At 35.0% G+C, this 20,983-nt stretch overlaps 1 protein-coding gene across 1 annotated transcript; it reads left to right on the top strand.

Annotated features, from left to right (window-relative positions):
• Positions 1–713: 713 nt before the first annotated feature.
• On the top strand, positions 714–2,597 carry LOC132040427 (protein LURP-one-related 12-like). The gene is made up of 2 exons (XM_059431067.1): positions 714–1,132; positions 2,133–2,597. The coding sequence occupies exons 1-2, from the start codon at positions 893–895 to the stop codon at positions 2,535–2,537; spliced, it is 645 nt and encodes a 214-aa protein (XP_059287050.1). The 5' UTR covers positions 714–892; the 3' UTR covers positions 2,538–2,597.
• The last annotated feature ends 18,386 nt before the right edge of the window (positions 2,598–20,983 follow it).

The following is a 20,983-nucleotide window of genomic DNA, read 5'->3' as shown; positions in this document are numbered from 1 at the left end:
GTTGTTTTTAACCGATTGAAATTCTTGCAGTATTAGTTATGCAAATATTATTTATGTATTACTAATTTATGTATTATTTATGTATTACTAATTTATGTAGTAGTTATTTGATCTTCAATCCGGTATAAAATAATACAGTACATAAATTGATTCAAACTTATATTACATGTTTTAGTTATACGGGATTGTAAATTGATAACCAAGCATCGATTTTGGATCACAAATGAGTCACAAATATATATGACTCATTTTGGATCACGAGTTTCAAAAGTCTTCCTTTACTTCTTAAATTTTGTACCAAGTTAAAAACCTTCATATAAAATGGGATAGAGGGAGTATAAATTGCAACTTTTCTCATATCAATTTGGTAAAAAAACTCCCGTTTACTCAAAATATTTGTCGTCCTTACTCAAATACTTGTTCTTTTGTTTACCCAAAATCAAATTAAGTAGCTTTTTCCCATTTTACACTTGTATTAATTACATCAATGGGCTGATTTTGTTCGCATACAAACATATTTAAGAGGTTTAAATCATTAATGGAGTAAATATTTATTGAAAAGTGAGCATTTAATGAATATGTTAAGAGGTAAAATAATTGGCCAAAACAATATCCTTATAAATGCATTTTTAATAGGCGCGTAAATAAAAAACGCGATAAATATTTTGAGATGGAACTAGTACATCTTAAAATGTTGGTGATACTTTAATAAGAAAATATCATTGGGACAGAAGAAGTGTAAGTTAAACATCTTCTAATCGAATCAGATGTAATCAATCTTCCAGTTTTCCCATTCATTCATCTCCTCTCTCTCTCTCTCTCTCTCTCTCTATCATTGACTACTTTTCTTAGCTTAACACAAAAGCTTTGATTGCTACAGTAGGAAAGAGATATGGAGGAGGGTAAAGCTGCTGAAGTAATAGAAGATGCATTAATAGTGTACAAAGAAGAAGAGACTAATCTCACAGTTCTCAAAACCTCTCTTTTCTTTACGGGAGATGGATTTGCTGCATATGACTGTAAAGGAGAAATGGTGTTCAGAGTTGACACATATAATCCGGACTCACGCGACCAGGTTGAACTTGTTCTCATGGATGCTTCTGGTAAATCCCTTCTCACTATTCGAAGAAAGGTACTGTTGAAATCGATCTCGTCTAAAAGCTTAATTTGTTAAACAAAACACATTCTTATTCACTTAATTATATTCGGTCAGATCGTAAACTTTCCATTCTTTACATGTTCCCTGTTTACACTTTCTCCTAAACAGTAGAACTAGTAAATATGAATTCAGAATTATGAAATTTGAAAAAAGTATCTGTTTTCATTGTGTAAAATGGTATTGAAAATTGGAATTGTATTTGGTCACGAATACAATTTAGAGTTATTTTTGATTTTTTATGAGTGATTTGAATTTAAAAAAGTGAAAAAAGTTTTTTAGTGTTTTTCAAATTTCGAAAGAAGTTGAATGCCGAAATTTTATTGTCAAACATAATTTCCAGAGTTCAACTCTAGAAAAAATAAAAATTACTCATGGCCAAACGGCCACTAGCCACTTAGATGAGTAATGTATGCAAGATTGATTAGTTTAACATACATTTTAATCTTTTTTTATTTTACTTACATATAGTGAAAAGACCGTACAACTGATAGGTGCCAATTTGGGAAATTACATCCAAATATAGATTTTCTTTAATAAACTTTTTTACTATATATATGGGGTCAAAGACAATACTGCTAGAACTATATAATCAGATATTAGTATTTGTTGCCACAAACTGATCTAAACTTTTAAGCAAATAAACTGGGAATATTGTACTTATTAATGTTTGTGATAATTATTTGGTCCAGTATACCTATTGAATTTTAAAAAATAAATTCTCTACCCTTAATTAGCGACATTAATTTGTTTGAGATTTTTTTATGCCTTTTAAATACTTTAAATTATTAATTATTTGGATTTATAGTATTTTTTTTACATAGTTTTCGAATATATAATTGAAAGCTTCTATGTCCGGATTCACGGTAAAATTTTCAAAGTTTGATTCTCCAAATTTCAACCGCGCCACAAAAATTGGGATACAGGGAGTATGACTTAAATCCAAGCTTTTGATTGTCTTTAAAAATTGGAACAGAGACCAAGTCTACATCAAAGATGGGAAGGCTACTTAGGAGAAATAGTAGAAGGACAAAAGCCAATATTCAGTGTTCGAAGATCCTCAATGATGGGAAGTTCAACTGTTACAGTTGAGGGTTACAACAATAATGCTGAAGAAGAGTATGAGATAGACGGGTCATTTGCAGAGAGGAGTTGCACATTCTTAAACGCAGAGAAAGAATCTGTTGCTGAAATTCGACGTAAAGTAGATGCTGATTGTGATAATGTGATGCTTGACAAAGATGTTTTCTCTTTAAGTGTCAAGCCTGGTTTTGACGGTGCCTTTGCTATGGGATTGGTCCTTGTGCTTGATCAAATTCTTGCTGATGATTGTGTTAGTGATGAGGACCCCATTGCTGATGATCCCCTCCTCTCTTCTTGATTTTTGTTCATAATTCATCCATTTGTTCTTCAATGGTTTCTTTCAAAAGTATTGAGTTCAGATGAACGTGGTGCCTATATGTTGCCTCCGCCTCTGCTTCTTCGATAAATGTCTTCGTTGTCTCTTGCCTGCTTATGAATTCAACAACAGCTTGAAAAGTTGCCCTATTGGGGAATGTCCAAATCACCCATCTTTTAGTCAATAATTACTACCTTTGTTATTTCTCGGTGTCAATTTATGTGCCGTTTTTATTACTGGACATGATATAAAATTTATGATCTAAAATAAGTTGTAGATATTTGAATGACTATGAAAGTGCTTGGATTGGCTTATTTTGAGTGTTTATCGGCTGTTAAGCTCTTTTCTACTTTTTTTGATGTTTGAGAAAGGATAAAATTGTTTTTAAGCACCTACTTTTAGACAAAAGAAGTACAAAGAAAGGCCAAAAGCTAAAAGTTGGTATTCCCAACTTATACCTTGTAGCTTATAAACTACTTTTAAAAAGTTAATCCAAACACCCTCTATAAAATTTAAAATAAAATCATTTTCAAAAATATAAAAGTATGTTATGAATAACCAATATATAGTAATAGTTTTATAGAGATACAAATCAACTATATCATCTTAAATTTCAAATAATTGAAAAATCACAATTTTTTAAAAAATATCATCAAACTAAACATATAATCTCCCTAAAAGTAGATAATCAATAAACATAATTGGTACTATAAATTTAGAATAGGGAAAAAGGTGCAAATATACCCCTTACCTTTGTGATTTAGAGCAGATATACCCCTCATTAAAAAAGTAGTGCATATACCTTTTTCGTTACACAAGTGGTGTAAATATACCTTTTCGCTGACTGAATATTTAAAAAAAAAACATTTAGTTGTGTTTTTAATTAAAAAATGTCACGTGCTTAAAAAAAAAAGTCTTCCTATTTTTTTTAGTAGTCTTATTTTTTAAAGCCACATGGTAATTTTTTTCTGGTGGGTCGGGTATGGTTCATTTAAAAAATGGGTAGACTTGTTTTTTAAAGTCAATAAGATATTTCTTTTAAACGAACGAGACAACCCAATAGAAAAAAAAAATTGTCTCGTGGCTTTAAAAATATAAGTCTACTAAAAGAAATAGGAAGATTTATTTTTTTAAAGCTACGTGACCTTTTCTTAATGAAAAGATAAGCTAAATGATTTTTTTTAAAAATCTTACAGTGAAAAGAGTATATTTGGACCATTTGTGTAACGATAGGGGTATATATATACACCACATTTATAACGAAGGGTATATCTACTCTAAATCGCAAAATTGAAGGGTATATTTGCAGTATATTCGCACCTTTGTCCTTTAGACTATTACTCTTTTATGCATAAATACAAAACTGCTTTCAAATAGCAAAATGATAAAAGTTAGATAATTTTGATAGACGTATACTAAGACATGAAGATCAGTAGAAAGTGAATATATAAATATCTGTTGTCAAACAATTTTCAAAAGGATGCTCAAATAATTTTCATCCTAGTAATTATGCAACACTATGATTTGTTATTTGATTTACTCTCAATCTCATATTTTTATAGATGAATTGAGCTTTTATTATTCATTTAGTAAGAAATTTGAGAAGAAACTGTGCTAATTAAGAAAGTTGACACATGATTTGCTAGAAACTTTTAAGCGAGCCCCAAGCGTTGAGCGTTAGGTGCATTTGGGGCACGCATATAAGGCGCTCTTGAGGCATATGCCTCACAAAACTAAGGCCCACACATGAGTCTTAGAGCGTTTTGCAAATATCCGGCACAGGAGAGAGGACCGGACAGAGTCATGAAAAAACCTTTTAAAACAAAGATGTATATTGGTCATTCATAACTGCATTAGAAGATGCATTAATAGTGTACAAAGAAGAAGAGACTAATCTCACAGTTCTAAAAATATATCTTTTCTTTACAGGAGATGATTTGTTGCGTATGACTGTAAAGGATAAATGGTGTTAAGAGTAGACACATACAAACCGGACTCACGTGACCAGGTTGAACTCGTTCTCATGGATGCCTCTGTTAAATTCCTTCTCACTTTGAGACGAAAGGTACTACTCAGATTATCTGTCGTGTTTCTTTTTTACATGCTCCTTAAGAATATATTGATTTGATTCGAAGGACTTTTTGATTATTTTACCTTCATTTATGTCTTAAAATATAACCTCTTTTTATTAAATATTTACTCTATTAAACTGTTTGTAGTCTTCAAGGACAATTACAACTAATGATAAAATGAGAAAAATAATTAATTTTATGTTATACTTCTAAAATGACAAAGTAATTTGAGATGGAGAGAGTAATACTAATAGATCCTCAACTTTCCCGGTTTACACTTTCTCATAACTAGTACTAGTAAATACGAATTCAGAATTTTAGATCAATAGACTAGATAAATGTTGTGTTTATATATGTTTTTCTTGGGTCGAGGATTTATCGGAGAACATTTCTCTATCTCTGCATAAGGTAGGGGTAAGGTTTACATATGATCTATCCTTTCCAGACCACACTTGTGAATTACAATGGATATGTTGTTGTAGATTCGTTAAGTTAGCATTTGGATATAAAAACTTAAAATTTGAGGGAAAAAAAAAGTATTTGGAAAAGAGTTAAAAATGGTATTTGAAAATTGGTGTTGTATTTGACAAGAATACAACTTGAAAAATTGTTGAATTTTTGTGAGTGATTGGAGTGAAAAATGTGAAAACATGTACTGTTTGGAGTTTTTTAGAATTCCAGAATATTAAAACTAAATTCTGAAAATTGTAACAATTCTATGTCCAAACATGATTCCGGTCTATAAAATATCGAAAAAAGTGAAAATTATTCATGACCAAAAAAGCATGTTAATCTTCAATTTTTTTTTTTTTTTTTGGCAAAAGACATAAATTAACCTTTAAACTATACCTCAAAGGTCATTTTCACACTTAAACTATCCTGGTGACCCATTACACGCCTAATACATTTAAAAGTGATATTTTTTGCTCTCTAAAAGCTGATGTGGCAAAAATAAAAATTATAATTCAAAAATAGGCAAGTGAAGTCAAAATTAAAATAAAAAAATATTTTTTAAATTATTCCTCACCACCACCCCCCCCCACCAACCCCACCCCACGCCACCCCCATCTCTTCCCTTCAAACCACCGCCACCGCCACCGCCACCCGCCCTCCCTTCTCCTCCACCTTCAAGCCACCCTACCCCAACCCCAACCCCTATTTCTTCTTTTCACCAACACCACCCTCCCCCCCCCTCCCCCCGCCATTCTCCTCCCCTCTACGTCAACCCCACTACCAAAGAACAATCCTCCATTGGTATACTTGTGAAACTTCCATTGATGTAACGTTGATAGGAAATGTTGCCATCTAACGTTGATAAACGAGTGATGTGCGTAATTTATTACTCCGTCCAAAACGGGCACCAAATCTCTAATCTGTTGGTGCCATCTGACATTGATAGCAGTAGAGATTTGGTGCCATTTATTTCTAATCTGTTGTCCCTCAATCCTCTTTGCCATTTGTCATGACCCAACCCCGTAGGCCGTGACTAGTGCCCGAGCTGGGCACCCATACAAACCCAATAACCATAATCAACGTACATACGTATTATACATGTGCACAAGCCGAGGTATCAAACCATAACTGTATGACCGGATTATACAAAACGAGTAAAAGAAAAAAATGAACCAAAGTCGTCGAAATATATGTACATACCGCGGTCAAAAATCCAGCGGACAATATCACACATAAGCCGGTAAGGCTATCGTAGTATAAGGGGGGACGTCCAAATCACAAATCACACGGACACAACTGAACAGTGATTACCCATAACCCACACATATGTCTACAGACCTCTACGAATAATAACGAATCATATGACCGGATTGTGGCCCCGCCGTACCCATATACGTACATATACATATGCATCGGAAGAGTCGGCACCAAAACATAGGCTCGTAACAAGGGAGCGCTCCAAGATGGATGAACAGGAATCCTAAGCCGATGGATCCTCCAAATAAATATCTGTACCTGCGCGGCATGAAACGCAGCCCCCGAAGAAAGGGGGTCAGTACGGAATATGTACTGAGTATGCAAAGTATAAAATGTAGTAACCAGGATCACAATCAAACAGTATTTAAAATAAATGCAAAATCGAATATCAAAATGCTTACTTTCAAAACACAAATCATGCAAGGGCTCTTAGAATATGATCGCCCGCCCGCCGGTGGCGCCATAACACATCATACTCCGTGAAGATTTCATATCTCCGAAACCCGACATACCGCGGTCAAAAGTCCGATGTCAATATCACATATACACGGTACCCGGCCCTATACGGAGGCTCGGCGAACCGGACACATCATAACACCAAATATACACGGTACCCGGCCCAATAGCAGAGGGGCTCGGCGAACCGGACACATCATACTCCAGAATATCATATAGTGCGCACGATACATAACCGGCCCGGGACTCGGCGAAAGATATAACCATATGCACGAGCAGAGTCGTGGGAGACTATGTGCAGTTTAAATCACTTTCAAAAACTCCATAGAATAGTCAAAACGAATTATCTTTTAAAATCAGAGAATAGTCAAATCAAGTTTTCCCCCGAATGCCACTCGGGAACATATCAAATAGAACTTTGAAAATCATAGTTGCGCATCGGAATCATAAGTATAAGAATTTTCATTTCAGACTCAACGGATAAGTATATAATCATACTCGGGGGTCGGAAAGATAGTCATATTAAGTTCTTTCCAAAAGTCATCAGAATTACATAAAGGAAAGTCGCGGGACCCACGGACGGTGTCGACCCAAGCCGGGCCCGCCTATGGAAAACATAGTCATCATATGCTATAGAACCTCATACGAACATATCGAGGCGATCCGGTTCTGTCTACGAAAGTTACGGCCCTTTTTCCGACGTAGAACTTTTTAAGAATAAAACTTTTTATGCAAAATTTGAAAATCAATTATTCCAAAGACATAAGGGCCATTATTTCATCATATTACGAATGTCAAAGATAAAATGTAAACAAGAACCGTAGGCATACTCGGATCTCAAGAATAGAGTTTTCTCGAGGCTCGTGTCATAGCCTATTTACAACTAAGGCATGCCAAAAGAAGGAAGGGCTAAGCTTTACATACCTTATCCGCTTTCTAAGCTAATCCGAATTCAAATCTTGACTCCCCAAAATCTACAACAATGTCATTAGGCACCAAACATCAGTCACAAGCGCTTAGAAATCCAATTCTAAATTAGCATTTCATTTACCGAAATTTGGGCAGCATTTCCCCTATAAAGTCAACAACCCCGAGAATTCAACTCGGCCAAATCTTCAACAACAATACCAACAATCATACTAACAACATCGACAATTAATTCAAAATGCATTCTAATGTCAATAACTCTTTTCTACATAATTCGACAACATTCCATTTATTTCAAATCACCACATACCAATAAGTCAACTTCAATGCTCATACATCCAAATACCAATCCGAAACTATTCAAACAAAACTCAAGAGTATTTCAAACAATCCACACAACATTCCAAACGGCACAACCAACTTACAACATCACCCGAAATCCTCCAAATGCACTAAGAACAACAACAATACATTTCTTTCTTCCAAATTCATAAACTACATCAATAATCCGCATATTAACAACATCATTTTCATAAATTCAAGAAACCATGTTGAAGTCACATTATCTTCTCTAACAACCTACAAACGGCTCCAACTTCCATTTGAATCATTAAACCATCATTTTCATCACATAACCCATAACAACAACAACCAAAAATACTAATTAAAATTAATTCATCATTTCTACACAACACAACATATATACACCACACAATTCCCACACCCTAATTCCATGAATTCCATTCATTTCGACACCACAACATACACAAACCATGCATAACATATGAAAAGAGGATTAAAACTTACCCTTTTCCACTTTGTTCTTCAACTTAGCTAGGGTTGAGAATTGCATGGACAAGGGATTTGTTTGCTCCAACAACCACTCCATGTTGTTTAGAACCTCCCAATTAGTAGAGAAACTAGAAGAAAATAATTTTCCATGATCAATTTTTGGACCTCAATTTTCGCCCTCTTGGCCGAATGGCCCTTTGTTTTTCATCCAAGGTTCTTGATTTTTCTCTAAGTGTGGAATGATAAGAAGATGACTTATTAGTCATCTTTTGTATATATATATAAGTAACACAAGTGTCCATGGCCCACATGGGTTGGACTTAATTAAATTTGGCCAAAAATGTGTGGGACCATTTCCAAGCCACATGGCCAACATGGCCAATTTTCATGAATTACCAACTTTCCATTATTTCACTTTTACCCCAAATTTTCCTAAATGTTCCATATCAACAAATTCATAAACAACTTGTGTCTTAAAACGAAATCGAAGGTCAAAAGTCTCGACTTCGTATCCCGGAATGGTTTTGTCCCTAACTTATCATGGTTAACCCGGATTGTCCCAATGTACAAAATACGGGATATAACATCCTCCCCCCCTTTAGAACATTCGTCCTCGAATGTTAAACTGATCCTACAGGGTCTCATAAGTACTTCGGGGGGGGGGGGGGGGGGTCTTTTCGTGGCCGTTTACATCGTTCGTTAATCAATCCACATAACTCATCCGAGAATTTGGATTCCCGAAGACATAGGATATAAGTAGGAATACGTATCCTCCGTCTTTTCCCCCGTTATTGTTCCGCCACAATACTTTAACAGAAGTTATGTCTGTAGTACGCAATCTTCTCATCTGACGACCCGGTATAGATATAGGCTGTTCCTCGTAGGCTAATTCCTTCGTTACTCGGATGTCATCTCGGGAAAATACTCTGAAGGGTCGCTACATATTTGTGAAGCATTGACACGTAGGAGACCAAATGCGCTGTTTCCATATCCGACGATGGTAGATTCAATTCATGGCAACCTTGCCTATCTTACGGACAATCCGTTAAGGTCCAATATATCTCGGACTAAGCCTCCTTTTTCTCTGCCGAATCTCGTAACACCCTTCAAGGATGACACTTCCAAAGATACCCAATCGTCGACCTGGAACTCTAGGTGTCGACGTCGAGTATCTGCATATGACTTCTGTCGAATCTGAGCTGCTAATAACCGCTCCCGAATGAGCTTTACTTTGTCAGCTACTTGCTGAATCATATCTGAACCAATTAATTTAGTTTCGCCCACATCGAACCAACTAATTGGTGACCTGCACTTCCTGCACACGCAGCCTCGTACGGTGATCTGGATGCTAGAATGGTAAGTATTATTATATTCAAACTCACAAGCGGCAAATAATCGTCTCACCTCTAAAATCGATAATGCAGGCCCGCAACATATCCCTTAGCGCGAAAATAGTACGCTCGACCTGCCCGTCAAACTAGGGGTGACATACTGTATCGAGACTCACCCGCATGACATCATCCCTTTTGGAGTGAGCTCCGGAGTTAGTCCTTCGAGCTCTTATGTCCGAGATCATAGATATGAGAATGTTATGAAGTCTCTCCATATAATTGCACGTAGCTTTAACTGGATGAATGGTCTTGGATATGCTATTGTACTAACTCCTGGCGGTTCAATGGTCAGCGTCATTAGTCCTTACATCCTTATCACCATTCATTTTTACATTCAAGTGTTTACTCGCATGACTTTGTCGTTGGTGAACATAATGGTTATGTCTATACGAAATGGTCTCGCATCTGCTTCGCTATCCTTTACAGTACCGCTACACTTATGGCAACTCATAATTCGAGTTTAAACTTAATTCTTGGGCTCTTGCCACAACTATTTCTTTAACCTTTATGCCTCAAATCTTATAACCCAACTCAAACACATAGAAATTTGCGAAAATTCTTACCTTTTACGATTCTCTCATAACACAAGTATACGTGTTCTTCCGATTTCCTTGTATTGGCGATCATTTCGAACTCTAGATCCAAGCTAATAAATTTGCCCTTGGGGCATGAGGACGTGTAATTCCTTTCAAGTCCAATATGTTTCCCCCCCCCCCCATTTACTTAGGAGGTCCTCATATATTAATGGTTTTTTTTTTTTAGATATCCATCGTCTTCGGCACTTATCTTTCGAAAGCATTTGCACGGAATCCATCGCGTTGTGGTCACTATCCTTTCGTACCACACATTCCTCTCGTGCCATACTACTACATTTTATCCTTTTCATTCTTTCTTTTACTTCTCATGTTTCTTACTTTTCGCTTTTTCCCGACATTTAGGTCACCTTGCCTTGTAGCATTTGTCCCTATTCACTTTCTTTATTTTCCCAAATATCATTCTATTAGAACTTTCGAGCTTTACCCGTAGTGCAAAACATCACCTTCCAATACATTTGTCATTTTCTTATCACTTGAACCTCATTACCCTCTCCGACTAATACCTTCAATATACACGTACGTCCGGGGGATATATAGTCATGTAGGGGAGGTCATATACATACGTATGCATAATTGCTACCATCTTACTTACAAAATATTTTCAAACGCTATTCAACTCACCCTGATCCTAAAGCTGTAATGCGCCTTTTTTTTTTCACTGGTTTAGTCTGCCTCGTCCTATGCGACCTTTAAGGTTTCTGCCCACTTCCGTAACTCAATTTTTCTTAGATTGACCTAGCTTCTCATTTGCTTCTTACGTCTGAATTTGTAAGACCTTCAGAAAACTTCCCAGGGGTCACCCATCCTAAAATTGCTCCCACTCCAACACGCTTAACTTTGGGGCTCTGATGTAATGCGACGTTCTAATGTTAATATGATCGCGTCAACCTCGTCGCATGACCTTCGCACATAACGGAGTAAGTTGAAGTCTTAGCCAACGGATTTCAAAATGTCCTCATAACACACCTCCCGCCAAATTAGAAAGGGTCCCTCACTTTAACCAATAATTCTTTAATACTCGTAGGCATTCCAAATTCTCGATTAGTGGCACCGATATTCCGACGATAAGTGTCCAAAACTCTCTTGGGATAGTATCTTAATCTTGACCTATCATCATCGTTTCTTTTGATGAAATTATATTGCACCATTTGTTCCTTAAGCCTACCATTGTTGTCGCTTAGGAGATTCCATTATTCTGAGGTGAAATCGTGTGCACGTAGTATCCCTTTGCGATTTGATGCCTTTTACCCTTACTATGTGCCCAACGTAGGCTTCTAACTCACTCAAACACACACCAAGCTCGTCTCACTAATAACCTTATCTTATCACCATGTCGTCGTATCACACCTTTAAATTCACAACTGCGTATTCCCTTTTCGTTCCATATTCGTACTCATTTAATTACATCTATCTTGGGAGCTTCCTTTTGGTATTCCCTTACCATATTTACTATGTCCATCCTTTTTGCACACGGGGAGCTTTATAATACATTACATTTTCGGAAAATATTACTCCTACATAATCCCTTTCTCGTTTCCAAATCATATTCTGTTCATCCCTATTTGTTCTTATCATACCAGTCATTTTCTAACACTCATTCTATCTCGTTGCTCATCTTTCTATAGCTTAGTCTTTCACAGTTCCGTCAACGATATTACTTTCCTTGGCTATACATGTCATAATCTATTCCGCACGTTATCTCGCCCGCTTTTCTTTCCATCTCCTTCTCCCAATTAATCCTTTCCTCTTTCGCACTTACTATCATTTTCGTTATCTCATAATCTTTATTCGGAACTTTCCCTATAGAAGAACCTCATAAATTCCTCTCCCCCCTTTTTTTTGATCAATAGCCCACCTTTATACTTAGTGACATAGATCTCGACATACTTCTAGTCACTTCCTCGTTAGGCTTTGCTCATTTTGTAACAATCCTTATTTTATTCACATAATATCCTGTTCATAATCAATCTTATAGTGTCCTTTTGACCTTAATATCTTACAACTGTATTATCAATTCATTCATATCCGTCGCAATTCTTTTTCCTCCGTGTTCTTGTCTTAATCATACTATTATTTCTCTAACTATAAACTCGTCATAATTTATCCTATTTTATCAATTCAGTTGGTACCTTAATATAACACTCTATCAAGATTTGCCAACCTTTTCTAAGTCATCTCTTAATATCGCAAGCCCTTTCCAAATTCCTTTTCATCATATCAATATCGACCTCCTAATTACTATTATCATCAATTCAACAGTTATCTTATTTCTCGAGGTCAGCCGTACCTGCAACTTAGTCAAATCCTATCCTTATTATTGACACGACCTTCCAAGGCATATCACAAACCCATATTTCATTTCCGGAAAAATTTCGGCAGAAGTTTCCTATCTATATCTTCTTACTATCAAAATGCCAACCTATATATATATATATATATATATATATATATATATATATATATATATATATATATATATATATATATATCATATCATAGCCACACAGGGCTCCCAATATCAACAACAGTATGAAAATAATGGACTTACCTCGTATGTCAATTCGATCCGCTTTTTCGTTACACTTTCCCGTTACTTTTTCTTTTTTTTCAACTTTACATTTCAATCATACTTCAATACCTTACCCGACATATATATCTTCGTGCCTTTACTTACTGCGCGCGCTTTGTAACTTCCAACATCGTCAATCACTTTCTTCGTCGATGTCGTTCTTTTCGAAATCAAAAGTTAGTACGAGGAATCTCATTTCCTATGACTTGGCTCTATCGCACGATCTAAGACGAGAAAAAGGGTCACCGATTCCTAAATGCCCCGCGACCTCCGCGTTTATAAGTGTGGCCGGCTTCACACCATAAACAAGACTGCGCCGGACACGGCGCGTAGACAATCCGAGGACGAACTGCTCGATACCACTTTTGTCGCGACCCAACCCCGTAGGCCGTGACTAGTGCCCGAGCCGGGCACCCATACACACCAATAACCATAATCGGCGTACAACGGATTATACATATACAGTCAAAGACATTAGATCATAGCCGGCATGACCGGATCGTATACAAACGAGAAAAGAAGCGTCGCCCAAAGCGACACGAAATATATATATATATACATATCGCGGTCAAAAATCCGGCGAATAATATCACACATAAGCCGGTAAGGCTATCATAGTATAGGGGGACGTCCAAATCACAAATCACACGGACACAACTGAACAGTGATTACCCATAACCCACACATATGTCTACAGACCTCTACGAATAATAACAGAATCATATGACGGGACAGGGCCCCGCCGTACCCATAAACAGACATATACACATGCATCGGAAGAGTCAGTACCCAAAACATAGGCTCCCGAGAACAACGGGGAGCGCTCCAAGACGGTCGAATGGAATCTAAGCCGATGGATCCTCCAAATAAATATCTGTACCGCGGCATGAAACGCGACCCCGAAGAAAGGGGGTCGATGACGGAATATGTACTGAGTATGCAAAGCATAAAATGTAGTAACCAGGATCACAATCAAAACCAAAAGTACAGAAAATAAATGCAAAATCCAGAATATCAAAATGCTTACTTTTAAAACACAAATCATGCAAGGGCTCTTAGAATATGATCGCCCGCCCGTCAGTGGCGCCATAACACATCATACTCCGTAAGATTTCATATCTCCGAAACCCGACATACCGCGGTTAAAAGTCCGGCGGTCAATATCACATATACACGGTACCCGGCCAATAACGGAGAAGCTCGGCGAGCCGGACACATCATAACACCAAATATACACGGGACCCGGCCCGGCCAAGTAGGGCTCGGCGAACCGGACACATCATACTCGAGAATATCATATAGTGCGCACGATACATAACCGGCCCGGGACTCGGCGAAAGATATAACCATATGCACGAGCGCAGTCGTGGGAGACTATATGCAATTTAAATCATTTCAAAAAAAACTCCATAGAATAGTCAAAACGAATTATCATTTAAAATCGGAGAATAGTCAAATCAAGTTTTCTCCCGAATGCCACTAGGAACATATCAAATAGAACTTTGAAAATCATAGTTGCGCATCGGAATCATAAGTATAAATTTTCATTTCGGACTCGACGGATAAGTATATAATCATACTCGGAAGTCGGAAAGATAGTCATATTAAGTTCTTTCCAAAAGTCATCGAATTACATAAAGGAAAGTCGCGGGACCCACGGACGGGTGTCGACCCAAGCCGGCCCGCCTATGGAAAACATAGTCATCATATGCTATAGAACCTCATACGAACATATCGAGGCGATCCGGTTCGTCTACGAAAGTTACTACTTTTTTCCGACGTAGAACTTTTTAAGAATAAAACTTTTTATGCAAAATTTGAAAATCAATTATTCCAAAGACATAAGGGCCATTATTTCATCATATTACGAATGTCAAAGATAAAATGTAAACAAGAACGTAGGCATACTCGAGGATCTCAAGAATAGAGTTTCCTCGAGGCTCGTGTCATAGCCTATTTACAACTAAGGCATGCCAAAAGAAGGAAGGGCTAAGCTTTACATACCTTATCCGCTTTCTAAGCTAATCCGAATTCAAATCTTGACTCCCCAAAATCTACAACAATGTCATTAGGCACCAAACATCGATATAGCGCTTAGAAATCCAATTCTAAATTCATTTCATTTAAGAAATTTGGGCAGCATTTCACTATAAAGTCAACAACCCCGAGAATTCAAACGCCAAATCTTCAACAACAATACCAACAATCATACTAACAACATCGACAATTAATTCAAAATGCATTCTAATGTCAATAACTCTTTTCTACATAATTCGACAACATTCCATTTATTTCAAATCACCACATACCAATAAGTCAACTTCAATGCTCATACATCCAAATACCAATCCGAAACTACTCAACAAAATTCAAGAATATTTCAAACAATCCACACAACATTCCAAACGGCACAACCAACTTACAACATCACCCGAAATCCTCCAAATGCACTAAGAACAACAACAATACATTTCTTCCTTCCAAATTCATAAACTACATCAATAATCCGCATATTAATAACATCATTTTCATAAATTCAAGAAACCATATTAAAATCACCTTGTCTTCTCTAACAACCTACAAACGGCTCCAACTTCCATTTGAATCATTAAACCATCATTTTCATCACATAACCCATAACAACAACAACCAAAAATACTAATTAAAATTAATTCATCATTTCTACACAACACAACATATATACACGGCCACAATTCCCACACCCTAATTTCATGAATTCCATTCATTTCCACACTCCACAACATACATAAACCATGCATAACATATGAAAAGAGGATTAAAACTTACCCTTTTCCACTTTGTTCTTTACTTGGCTAGGGTTGGGAATTGCATGGACAAGGGATTTGTTTGCTCAACAACCACTCCATGTTGTTTAACCTCCCCAATTAGTAGAGAAACTAGAAGAAAATAATTTTCCATGATCAATTTTTGGACCTCAATTTTTTCCCTCTTGGCCGAATGGCCCTTTGTTTTTCATCCAAGGTTCTTGATTTTTCTCTAAGTGTGGAATGATAAGAAGATGACTTATTAGTCATCTTTTGTTCACTTATATAAGTAACACAAGTGTCCCATGGCCCACACATGGGTTGGACCAATTAAATTTGGCCACAAAATGTGTGGGGACCATTTCCAAGCCACATGGCCAACATGGCCAATTTTCATGAATTACCAACTTTTCATTATTTCACTTTTAGTCCCAAATTTTCCTAAATGTTCCATATCAACAAATTCATAAACAACTTGTGTCTTAAAACGAAATCGAAGGTCAAAAGTCTCGACTTCGTATCCCGGAATGGTTTTGTCCCTAACTTATCATGGTTAACCCGGATTGCCCCAATGTACAAAATACGGGATATAACACCATTCTCTTTAAAATGACGAAAATTAAAATGAAGAAGGCGGAGTAGTGGTTCCTCCTTAGCGATGTGGGGAGGACGAGCGATGTTGCCACTCTTTTTTTTTTTTTTTTTTTTTTTTTTTTTTTTTTTTGAAAATAGCTTTGATGAGTTTAATATCACACATAATAAAAAATAATAAAATTTATTTTTTAGGTAGATTAGATGCAAATTTGGTGACCGGAAAATGAAGAAGATCGGCAAAAATGGAAGCTCACCGGAAAATTATTGAAGCTTATTGGAAATAATGGTGGTTATACAATAAGAAAGGGAGTAGGGATGTAGAAGAAAGGGAGGGTGGAGGAGGAGGGGAAAGGAAAAAATATAAAATGAAAAATTAGAGGATTTTTTAACGTGGCATTGACGTGGACTGACGTGGCATTGATGTGGTGCGTACACTCTCCCCTAGTGCAACTGGTCATATTGTATCAGGGAGCAAAAAATATCACTTTTAAATATATTAGGTGTGTAATGAATCGCTAGAATAGTTTAAGTGTGAAAATGACTTTTGGGGTATAGTTTAAAGGTCAATTTATGTCTTTTTCCTTTTTTATTTTTTTAATACTTGTATATAGATGTAAAGGGAAAGACCGTACAACTGATAGGTGCCAATTTAGGAATTACATCCAAATATAGATTTTCTTTAATAAAAAAAATATTATTGTACTATATATATAGGGTCAAAGACAACACTTCAGGTAATTTCGTAGAGTTTTAACCCGCAAAAGAAAATGATATTATAATTTTTTCAAGAAATTCCAATTAGAAAGAAAAAATTATTAAGAGAACTTATAATTGAAAGAGCAGCACACAACACGTTTAATCTCCAAAAATTACAAATAGTAAAAAAGAAATGATTTTTTTTTAAAGTTAGGGCTTTCAGTTGTTTGAATAATTCAATTTCACAATAATATTAAATTATTTACTGGCTGTTATAGTCATATTCTCCTTACTAGTGAATTTAGCCGCGCTTGGCGCGGTCATAAGAAATAATAATAAATTGATTTTTTTTCTTTCTGAAAATGTAGTTGGGATAGAAGATTTTAAATAGTTTCTTATGTATACATACGAAAAGTAATTTTATAAGTGAGTTTAATCACCAATGTATTAATTCTTAGTGACATCCATATAGATCAAGCGAAATACATGTGGTTACAGCCTTATTACGAGGTCATGCAAATATCTCTTTTCTTAGCTAATTTGTATATGTGAACATGATATATACGTATTTCTAAATTAAGAAGCTTCGAGAAAACTAGTGTTTTCGAATTATATTTGTAAGTAAATAGCGAATCCATGGGTATTTGAACCCGAATATGAATATTTGATATCCTTTTGAACAACCCGTTATAATAGGAAAGCCTCATATCTTGAAATTAATTCATCAAGTTGATGATAAAATCCTTACCTCTTTTGATTCTTAAAAATGAATGAAAGTTTCAAGAAAATTTGTAATGTTATTTTGAGAAATAATAAATATATTTTTCTAATATATATTTTATGCATATTTAAGTGTGGTTTTTTAAAATAATTTTGAATGCCTCATAGTTCGAAACTTAAGACGAAAGAAGATATGTGAAAAAGAAAAAAGAGAAAAAGTACAAAGAGTAAATCTACCGCCCATCAACAGAAACGCCGGCAAGCATAACACTCTATCCTTCCTCTTCTCTATACGCCTTTTTTATTTGTCTCTTTCTCTTCAATTCTTCCCTCTTTAATATTCAACACTATAGCATTATTATATCAAGGTAAAAGATCTTGTCCTCAAATTGTAAGAAGGCAAGAGATATCATTTCCTAAAAAAAAAAAGGAGGTATTGGTCTAAGTTAATATCCAATTCACGCTGAACATCACTATATCAAGAACCGATATATAGAAATATTATTACATAGTAGACCTTTTATTTATTAATCTTTAATTTAGTTTAATTTCTTGAGAATATTTAAAGTTGTTTAACATTCTTAAAATGGGAACCAAATGACCCTCTTCATGTAATAACGTAGGAGCAACTAAGCACACATAGTACAAATAGTCAAAACATGACAAGTATTGATTTTTATAGCAGCTACTGTTTCCAAATCTATTCATCTTTAAGTAGAATTTACCAAATTCCTTGCAAAGCGACATGCCATTACGGAGAAAAGCACTTTCAACTCCTTTTTTTTTTTTCTATAATTAAAATTAAAAAATTTATCATTATAACACCTCATTACTCAATTCAAATGACCTGTTTGGCTTAGCTTACAAGTTCTTGAAAACTTATGTTCGTTTTTAGCTTTTTTAGTGTTTGGTCGGCTATCTTATAAGCTATTTTGTGCTTAAAATAAGCCCAAAAATATAAGTTGGCCGATTTGACTTACTTTAAAAAAAGCGAACATAAGTGAAAATTAAAACGAAAAAAAAAAAAAAAAAAAAGTTGAATTTTACCCCAACTTTTTTTTTTTTGCTTATAAACTGTTTACGAACTTTATAGCCTACTTTTTTTGCCCTCATCCAAACAGGCTTGAAGAGGACTCTTTCAAAAGAAGACATACTAGCTTCTTCTTTTTCTCTCTTTCTCTACTATCGTGAAACAAAGTAACCCAATTTCATCACCAAATTCTATGCAAAATTCTCAGAGATATGTATTTTCTCTCTCTACTCTCTTGACACTCTAGAACTGTTCGCATAAAACTAATCCCTAAAGTAAACATAATCCATTCAGTAAAAATATAAAATACAAGTTAATATAATTATATGAGAGAAGGTAAATTATAAGAAGCAACCATATATAGGATTTTGCGGTAAAAGGAATATTGGTACAAATACCAAAGAAATCAAGTTCGAGTCTAATCCTATGCATGAAAAAAATTAAAGTGAAATAAAAAACAAAGTTACTAGAGTCCCTCATCTTTCATTCAATCAATATCCACGAAAAATAGTCAAGACTCATTTCTAAATATGAGACTTGCATACTAAGTAGGCGTTCGAACATCAATTTTGAAACCATGGTTTCAAACCAGCATTTGGCCATCAATTTTCAGTCATGATTTGAAACCTGGTTTGAAACCATGGTTTGAACCCAAATTATCCAAAAAGCATGGTTTGAGGTTTGAAACCATGGTTTCAACTTTTTTAAATACAAAATTTAACCCATAAGTTAATATTTTGTAAAAAAAAAAAAAAAACCCATAAGTTGGTAAATATTTTTAACAATTACCCCCTCAATCATTTACCAATCTCATTAACTTCCGCCAACCTTTATTTATGTCTACCAACCTTTAATTTATGTGAGAAGATTATATTAAATAGTAGTTACACTACTATTCATGTTAAATTTTCGATTTTATTGAAGTAAAGTTTGATTAATTGATATTGCATTTTTAGAAAAGCCTTCTAGCAAAAGGTACTAATTTTGTTATAACTATGATTTGCTCATTTGGTAAGATTGTATAAGAATTGAGAATGTTTTGATAATTTTCGCAATTTGTGGGGTTTTTATGGATTTATAAGAGAAAATACAACTTAAACTATTGTGGTTTCAACCAACATGGTTTCAAACCATGTTCAAATGGGGCCCAAGATAACAAAATCATTGAAAAAATAAAGTTGAAGCATATAATAATAAAGTATGTAAGAACATATTCATGTTTGAGTAATATTTTTTCAGATCAGTTGCATCATCAAAATGCTTATGAAGGTTGAAATAAAAAAAGTGAAATCTGAAAATCTTATGGACATCAAGGAGATGCTGGGATTCTAATATAAAAATTAAACGCTAATTCAATGCTCGCCGTTTTTGTTTCTCAATCACCGGCCACAAAGATAGCAATGACCATGGGATATATATGGTCCAGGACAAAGCCCTTTATTTTCTTCTTCTTTATTGTTTTGGGCATTTGAAGGAGCAAACTTTTGAGTAATTATTGCAGGTTTCAATTTGTAACAGAAAAAGACCACATTGTGGAATCATTACGATGTATTAAGTGCTTTTTAAGTATTAGGAAATGAAACGTTCATTTTTATTTTTATGCAATACAGACTTTATTGGCTTTTGAATAAAGTGATTAAAAGACTAATAAAGGAAAAAAGGCAAAAAAAGAGGAAAAAGATAAATAGGAATGATGATCATTAAGTGCACACCACCTCGTTCTTACGCACTTTCTTTATATTATATATATATTAGGTAGCCAGTCGCAAGCTCCAAGAGTCAAAGCTGACAATTAAATATTTCATCTGTCTCAATTTTTGTGATACACTTTTCTTTTTAGTCTATCCCAAAAAGAATGATATATTTCCCAAAAAGAATGATATATTTCTATATTTACAAATAATTTAACTTAAAACTTCCATTTTACTCTTAATAAAATGATTTACCACCACATAAATATTTATGCCTTGGTTTAAACATCAAGTTTTTTAAAAAAAAAATTCTTTCTTAAACTCCGTGTCTAGTCAAACTATATTAACAGTATTCTAAATTAAAAATGGAGTTGACTTATAGTTGGATTAGTAGTATT

This window comes from Lycium ferocissimum, chromosome 12 (genome assembly GCF_029784015.1).
Source record: "Lycium ferocissimum isolate CSIRO_LF1 chromosome 12, AGI_CSIRO_Lferr_CH_V1, whole genome shotgun sequence".
In the NCBI taxonomy this organism is placed as follows: Eukaryota; Viridiplantae; Streptophyta; class Magnoliopsida; order Solanales; family Solanaceae; genus Lycium; species Lycium ferocissimum.
Note: the sequence above shows the minus strand (reverse complement) of the source record. Positions and strands in the feature narration are given on the sequence as shown.